The following is a 9,196-nucleotide window of genomic DNA, read 5'->3' on the forward strand; positions in this document are numbered from 1 at the left end:
AAAATGAAGCTCAATTTATTACGTGGGCCCATTTATTACGTGGGCCCATGTCCATGGCCCAGAGAATGTGGTGTCCATTAACAACTTCAACTACGAAACTTCATACAATTCCGTTGAAAAATTAGGCGAAAATCATCAATATTGCGAACATCGGAAAGTTTTCTTTAGAAACCTACCCTAAAACAATGATGTGCAGTCATTTAAGCGATATGTTTAAAAATACTTTGAAAAGTGTTGCAAGAAGAATATTTTAAAAATGCCAAAACTAAATATTTTACCTCTTACTAAAATTTATATTTTTTATAAAAAGAAAAAACATCAGTAGATCAATCCACTGTATTTTAAATACATATATACCTACATAACTATGTTGTCAATCAACGAAAACATAAGTAAACGATTGTCTGTCGCTATATCAATGACAATCTTCATCACCCAAGTATCACAACATCGCAACATCATGGTCATCAGAAGCAGCGACAGTAGTATCCTCATCATCATCATCATCGCTATCCTTGCGGCGTTTTCGTTTATCGCCATCGCAACGCAACGGAGCGCAATCATTGTTTTATGTACTCATCAGCAAAAATATTCTTTCGTAAATTTACAGAGCCACAAACAAAACATGCGAAAGTAGTCATCGTTGTAAGACTTGGAAAACTGATTCAGTCTGTTAAGCAAGTCAACTCTATCTTTAATTTGAGCCAGACCACCCCTCCCATCTTTCCCCTTTCTTGTTCTTTGTGTGTGTGTGTCATCAGTGGGTGTTCATCCCCCGATTAACCACCAATTCCACCCACAATTCCGTTGTCCAACCAAAGGATTTCTACGGAAATATTAATGGTCTGCAATGGCTGACTGGCTGGTGGATGGCTGTTCGCTACGTCTGTCTGTCAGTCATTAAACATTTGGAAAACGTATTAAAACACCCCATCATTGCCTTAATTAAGAGCCATAAAAGGACATTTACTTGTATTTGTGAGACGCATTTGTAAGTGCCTGCTCCAAATAAAAATCCATATTTACAGACACTAAATGCCACGATTACGAATGAATGGATGGGCGGACTGTCGGACTGACAGACAAACAAACGTTCGAAAGGACACTATAATGGTCTACAAATGAAATGATTGGGCCATTTCATTATGGCTCAACTGAAAAGTGTTGGTTTAATTTTCTTGCCAAATAAAATGAGCCGGCAAGCAACAATAAACGAACGAAACGAACAACAACATGGACGTCATGGAATTAAGTATACTTTACGCCTGGTATACTTAATGCCTGGAGCTACAACAAATCCTTGGCAATTGCCATGGGCTTAAATGTTTAATTGTTTATTTGGTATATTGTAGGCCGATTAAGAGCATTTTTATCTTTATATCAATTTCTAGCCATTTATTCGGGCATTGATGTGAATGGAAGTGAAAGAAGACGGGAGGAAAAGTGCCGGTAATTAGCAAAATGTATTTTATTATATTTTTAATTTCATTTAGAAGTCTGTTTAATTCGTTTCTTGTGGTTGAGCAAAATTTATTGGATGGTTGAGTGGGTGTTATTGGTGTATTGAAATTGTCGGTTATAACGACGACATCCAAAACGTCTAGGGACACCAAGACCTAGACAAAATAAGTTAATACAGTTTATAACAGACTTATAAGGCTGTATTTAATAATTTTCCTAATTATCAATCTATTTTCTAAAAATCGGACTTCTCTGGGATGATATACTGCATTTTGAGATTGACAGTTTTTATATCTTTCCGTTCATCTGGCCGAATTTGGCTGCTTTGCTAATTGTTTTGGCTACTATAGTTGTTTTTAGGACTTTAAGGTAATATTCTGGATATGTAAAAGGACTTGCAAGCCCACACAAAAAACTGTAACCAAATTCAGACTACTGTAATTTCTAAACCACTCGTCCGACAGCTATTAAAATTATTCCAGTGACAGCTCATTATATTTTTTCCAAGCGTACAAAAGCATTTTGGTGAGCATTTTCCAGAAAAAAAAGTTATTCGTGATAGAATTCAAGCGTGATAGTCTGATTTCATTATATTTGGCTGGATAACCACAAGTGTTTATCGTTAGAGCACTCCAGCATTTAAATGTGAATAAATCGTTTGTGTCTAGTACCATTGCTCGTTACCGTGGTACTGTGATGTGGATGGAACATCACAGGAATAGCAACATCTGCAGTAATGGTTCGAAAAGTAAAGAAGCAACTTGATCGAAACCCATGTCACAGTGGCTGAAAAATGGCTCGTGAGCTGAACATATCGCAGTATTCCATTCGGCAAATATGAAAAAATGAGCTCGGGGTAAAGCTATAGAAATTCCAAAAAGTGCAAGAACTTACACCGCAACAGAAAGAAAATAGACTCAAAAGAGCTAAAGAGTTGCTTCGCTTGGCCGAAAGTGGTGAACTACCAAATTTGGTTTTCTCCGATGAGAAAATATTCGTTTTCCAGCAGTAAGCAAAAAAAATGATCGAATGAAATGAAAACATAATGAAAGTGTCGATCAACTCAAGCAAGCGCTTCGCCGGAAATGGGTCAAAATGCCGCAGAGCAACATTCGGGCAGCGTGTGACAATTTCATTGGCCATAATTCGTGCCAAAGGTGACCAATTCGAACAAATCTAAACTTTTTTGCTTTTATGCTAAAATTTGATGCTATTTCCGACATTTTTAGCTTTCATTCAATAAAATTAACAAGTAAAAAAACAGTAAGTTCGGCCGGGAAGAAGAAATGTGGCAAAAACCATTAAAATGCCGAATATCGGGAGGTACCGTTATGTGGGGGCTACACCAAAACGTGAACTTATAATTACAATGTTTCGCCACACGAACTAGGACCCATTATAATCCACAAATACCAATTTTCAGACAAATCCGTGAAAAAATGTGGCAAAAATCATCAAATTACCGAATATCGGGAGGTACCGTTATATGGGGGCTATACCAAAATGTGGACCCATACATGCAATGTTTCGCCACCGGAGGTGGAAACCATTATGACCCACAAATACCAATTTTTAGACAAATCGATGAAAAAATGTGGCAATAATCATCAAATTACCGAATATCGGGAGGTACCTTTATATGGGGGCTATACCAAAACGTGGACCTATACATGCAATGTTTTGCCACACGCACAGAGACCCGTTATGACCTACAAATACCAATTTTCAAACAAATCCGTGAAAAAATGTAGCATAAATCATCAAAATACTGAATATCGGGAGGTACCGTTATATGGAGACTATACCAGAACGTGGGCCGATATATCTCATTTTCAATACCAACCATCCTAGACACAATGCGAATTGCTCCGCAAAATTTTGACGCTCTACGTCAAATACTGTGGGCTGTATCGTGATTTCAACAGACAGACAGACGGACAGACAGACAGACAGCGGACAGACAGACGGACATCGTTAAATCGACTTAGAATTTTATGCTGATTATGAATATATATACTTTATGGGGTCTACGACGAATATTTAAGGATGTTACAAACGGAATGACAAAGTTAATATACCCTCCTTACCAAGGTGGAGGGTATAAAAAAAAGCTAAATATTATGGCGTTTGACTTTGTTGCAGTGTTTTTATTTCGCCCTGTACTCTTGCCCTGAAAAATGTTCAGGAGTTAATTTACTTTTTCAGGCAAATTGAGTTTTCAAGTCAAGGTAATGTCCGACACAGCGTGTCGCCTAGTCCAGAAATATGTATTAGCCCTCGTTGGAACTCGATATTAGTTTGACTAAAGTACTGCGATATGCCAATGTGATTACTACCTTCAAGAGTCATCGTGCCTATTATCCGACCAGACAGTTGTTTGGGATGGCATCGCTCCTGTGGGAAAATGAGCCAAAGCTCCTGTGGAATAACGAACCGAATTTCCTGTGATTCAACGATCTGAAGACCGTTGTCGTTGTTACACATGAATCTTCAGGACTGAATGAAAATGTCCAAAAACGGAATTCATCCGAAGATACATATGGATCTAAAACTGTTGTTTAGACGAGACACTTTTTGCCGTATCAAATTATATATACCATATGAGACCACTGGCCATAATGCTGGAATTGTATAAAAGAACACCTACATCGTTAAAAGTTTATTCAATATTCTTACCTATTTTTTTCTTTTTTGGTACCTTAATTGTCTAAAAGACTTTTAAGGTAATATCCGACATTTACTCATTATTCTCCCCTACCTATTAGTTTCCTTCCACGTAACTACATTTTACAACTTACATTAATCAAATGTTTGTCCTTCCCATTGACAAGAATTACACTCACTCTTTGTCGCTCATTCCCTTTCATCCTTTGCCGGCTAAAACACACTGCAATTTGATTTGTAGACGATCATTTACATATTAATTACACTTTAGGGAATGTTTAAATAAACATGAGTCCAACTCACATCAGACAGAAGTGGACATTCAATGTTTGCATTTGCAACTCCTTAACGAAGAGAAAATTGGACAGCAACGACGACGACGATAGCGACAGTAAAACTCTCACACACAGATGAAAGTGTGACGACGGGGGCGAGGCAGATGAGACTCCATGTGCATGTGGTTACCATGTTTGTCTACTAAATTGACTACATTTAATGGTCAAGTTAGTACTGAGCCAAAAACCAACTAAAAGCTGATAGTAAAGGAAGTACTTCGTTTGTTGACATTCTGGATTAAATATCTTGGCAGTTTAGCTGGCAAAAGTAATTGTTCATAAAATTTATTTGTAAAAATGAAAAGTCGGGAATAAGAATTCTATAAAATATATACCATGTCATATTTTGAAGAAATAACAATAATTTTTTGACAAAAATGCAATGAATTTCATTGCTCATATAAATTAAATATCTTCTCCCTCTCTTTACCTCTCTCTTCATAGGTGTAAATTATCCTCAATGACCATCCAATGGAACATAATTGCTCTTGACTCTATTAAGCACAAGCGTTCCCCTCTCTCTCTCTCTCTCTTCTACTTCTTTCATAATTAGTATTATGTATTCCGAGAACTATTTCGTAGACTGTAATTGAACCTTCATTAAACCACACAAATCTAACCTGCAATTATGCATCACAATTTATGCACTCTGTCTTCATCTTTCAATTAATAATACATTCCATGTTTGTTCGTCACCAAAGACACTTCCTTCATTTCATGTCACATCATTATCATATGACAATCAAATTTCATTGCTGATGTTTCCCCCTCAACTCATTCTGGCTGAAAGGAACTTTCAATTCTTGTTTTCTCCTAACCATGTTTTGTTGCGTCGCATTGAAAACAATTTTTCAAATCCCAAACTGTCAGAGTCGCTTGCAAATTGCTACTAGAAAATTGTGTACAAATTGATGACACGACTATCCGACCGACAATCAGCAACAATAACAGACAGACATAAGAATGTTCAAAAGTTCCTTTTTGGAAATGAAAGAAGATCACGCATTCAATATTCCTAATAAAGTGTCTATTAGATGCCATTGAATTGGATTAGATGGTTTTGCATGCCATAAGAAGGATGAGTGGAGTACTCCATGTCCATAGATAACATGGAAAGTGTTGGCGAACTCTTTACAAACTTTTGCCAACTATGAATTCTCGCAAATGCGAGTAAGAAACTTTTTAACAGTTAGGATTGAAATTTTGGGAATTCTAAATTTGTAATTTAGAAATTTTGAAAATTTAAACATGGAATGTGGTAAAATTAAATACAAAATTCATCTCTAATTTGCTAATAAGAGAATGAAAGTTTTTGTAGACGTATTTATTGACTCTTGGTGGCAATTGTTTATTTACTTCCTATGACATATCCATGTTAAAATAAAAGATAAATAGGCTGTTTTGTATTCGATTATCGATTCCAAAATGTAAAACAATAAATCCATTTAAGGCATATTCATGAAAACTACTCAGATAAAACTTGGGAGCTGTATGTGCCGCATAGCTCAGGGATGGTCATTTAAACCAACTACCTTAAAACAAGTTAAAAAGTATCAGTCGGTTTTGCCGACTTCTGTTATTATTCAAATTGTTGACCCTCTATGGAGTCCGAAGGAATATTGTAATTTCGTATCGGACCTAAATAAATATAACATAAATATTACGATGTGCCAGGTTTGAACTATATAGGTTACTTCCTTCACTTTAATGCGATATGTGATAACTTTTAGAAAATACTAAAATGTGTGTGAGGTACCAGATATCGTCGACCGAAGTATTCCATTTTCATACTTCTTCCAAAACAGATAAAAATATTGGTATGGACATAATTACAAAAAAATCGAAATTATAAATTCCATATTCATCTCAGGTTTCTGGTTGAAATATTTAGTTGTAAAGAATCCCTGACTTGTTTCGCAAGTAATGACAGATAAAGGTATTGATAATTGTGACTCTTTTGTGGGTGAGGTGCCAGAAGGGGTCCGCAGATATATATCATCTTCACAACAGATATTGTGGGAAACTTGAAGAGAAATGGATGCATAATTCGCTTTCTTCGAGAGTTTGTTTTTCAGAATCTTGAAAACTATGTGGGCGAGGTACCAGAGGAAATGGTCCGATCTCTACCATCTTTTTAACAGTTCTTGTGTGGATGGAAATATTGAGATGTACCAAGTATGAATAGAATCTGATGTTAGTTTCGCGTTTTGTGAGCTTCATGGATACTCAAAATTTTGACGCTTTGTGGGGAAGATACCAGAATGAGCAATTATGCAAATATTAGAATTTCCACAATCGGATTATCCTTTCTCATTCTGTGTAGTATTTTTTTTTTTGTGGTAGATATAACAAGTCTGAATGGAATTAGATATTAATTTCGCGTTCTATGAGCTTCATGGATATTCAAAATTTTGATCCTTTGTGGGGGAGGTACCAGAAGAAGTGGACTGATGTATCCCATCTTCACAGAAGATCTTGTGTAAGTAGAAATAATGGGATGTGTAAAATATATAAGGGAACAGGATGCTCATTTCGGTTAATATGATCGTTTTGGTTATTCAAAGTTGTTGACCCCAAATTCCGGGTTCAAGACCCGGCCTGGACCCGGATCCAATTATCCGATATGGACAATATAGGTATCCTTGCCAAATTATCGATTTTTTGGACCAGGATTTGTAATAAAACCCCCAAAAAGTTCAAAAGGGCTCATTATGAGGGTAAACAAAATTGGTGCCAAATTATAGCTAACACTCTTACCTTTCCAAAATGCTACAATTTGTGGGAATACCTTTTTCGGGTCCAGAGATATGGGTCTTTCAATCCGCATAACCCAATTCTAATCAGTTCATTAAGATTATGTTTTCTGTAAAAAAAGGTTTATTTCGCGTAGCCGTCGTTGGAATTACAAAAGTTTTCTAAATTTGACACTTTTTAAATAGGCGGCCTTCGGCCGGGGCTTGAGATTTTCTCCTCTGGATATGTCCTACACCGGCTAACGTGAACCAAAGTTTTCTAAATTTGATACTTTTTGCAAATAGCCGGCCTTCGGCCGGGGCTTGAGATTTTCTCCTCTGGGTATGTCCCACACAGGATAACGCGAACCAAAGTTTTTTAAATTTGGATACCTTTTGTAAGTGGCCGGCCTTTGGCCGGGGCTTGAGATTTTCTCCTCTGAGTATGTCCCTTAGCGGATAACGCGAACCAAAGTTTTCTAAATTGGACACTTTGTAAATAGTCGGCCTTCGGCCGGGACTTGAGTTTTTTCCTCTGAGTATGTCCAACGCCGGCTAACGCGAACCAAATTTTTTTAAATGTGGTGATTTTGTAATCCAGCGACGGCTACGCGTAATAAACCTTTTTTTATTGAAAACATAATTTTAATGAACTGGTTAGAATCGGGTTATGCGGATGTAAAGCGCAAATTGTAGCATTTTAGAAAGATGAGAGTATCAGCTATAAATTGTCATCAATTTTGTTGACCCCCATAATGGACCCTTTTTGACTTTTTGAGGGTTTTATAAAAAATCCGGGTACAAAAAATCGATAATTTGATTTTAACTTCCGAACCGTGACCACTTACCTCATCATGTGACTTGTTGGATAGGTATTTTCATAAAATTTCCAACGATACCTAAATTGTCTATATCGGGTAATTGGATCTGGGTCTAGTTGGGGTCTTGAACCCGGATTTTGGGGTTAAAAATCTGGGGTCCAGGGTTCGTCCCCCAATAAAAACTAGTTTCCCGGGATCAGGGTAAAACTAAATTAACCTAGAGTTAAGCCAAAGAAAATAATACTTTTCTCTGTCTACACATTATTTAGTTTACGTCTAGAGTTATCATTAAATAAATTAAATATTAACACAATATAAACGTTAATAATTAAATTCCTTACCTCATCTTCTTCCATGTTTATTTCCTCCTTCTTCTCTTTTCCTGTTGATAGGAAATTCCCTTTGTTTTAATTTCTTCATAAAAACTCTATTAATTCACTTTTCACTGTAGATCAACTGTAAGCTTTTTAATTTATTAACTTTTTTCTTTAATTTTACAAATCACTTCAAAGATCACGAAAATTACTTTTATTTGATTATTGGCACTTCTTTTCTATCATACATTCGTTTTGACACATTTGCACTGAATTCTCACGCTCTGATTCCTAACTCTCTGCATCTCTTACGATTACCATTCTCTCAGAGAGAGATTATTTGTTTACATTTTGGGCTCACCGCAAGCTTCACTTATTATAGAAAACACTGCAACTGCAAGCAATTTAGCAAATTTTTAAATTGCATTTTCTCCATAAATATCATTGATTTCTTTTTCAAATTTTGATATTTCATTTGCAAAATTCATTGGCTTTTCATTTTTATAGTTTTTTAATGGAAACTGAGTGATATTAATGCGTTAATACTTCAATTAAATTGCAAGAAACCAACAAGCGTCCGAACGAAATTAAAAGAAAACGAAAACTGAAGTTTGACTTCAATGAGTAAGAATAGGGTTGCCAAATTTCCTGTTTTGTAAGTAAATGTGTATTGAGGTATTGTGCAAAATATTTAAGAAAAATCTAATGATTGCTAGTTTCAATAATTACAAAATGTTTAATATTAGCTATTAATATGCAACATATTGAGAAATAGGTGCTAAAAAGTAAGTCTTATATAAACGCAAATGCTATAAATTTTGAGATTAGCATGCGAAATATACGTTAATAAACAATGTTACGCTACACTG

The 9,196-nt window shown here is 35.8% G+C and overlaps 1 protein-coding gene across 2 annotated transcripts in view; it reads right to left on the reverse strand.

Moving 5' to 3' along the window:
* Positions 1-8,727, reverse strand: part of LOC101889181 (JNK-interacting protein 3) — a 263,742-nt gene extending 255,015 nt beyond the window's left edge. For both annotated transcript variants that reach the window (XM_059131281.1, XM_059131279.1), the window contains exon 1: positions 8,355-8,727. In XM_059131281.1, coding sequence (XP_058987264.1) covers positions 8,355-8,369 — 15 coding nt within the window. In that variant the 5' untranslated portion in view covers positions 8,370-8,727. The remainder of the gene's footprint in view (positions 1-8,354) is intronic.
* Between the last annotated feature and the right edge of the window lie 469 nt (positions 8,728-9,196).

Source organism: Musca domestica, unplaced genomic scaffold (genome assembly GCF_030504385.1).
Source record: "Musca domestica strain aabys unplaced genomic scaffold, Musca_domestica.polishedcontigs.V.1.1 84, whole genome shotgun sequence".
Classification (NCBI taxonomy): domain Eukaryota; kingdom Metazoa; phylum Arthropoda; class Insecta; order Diptera; family Muscidae; genus Musca; species Musca domestica.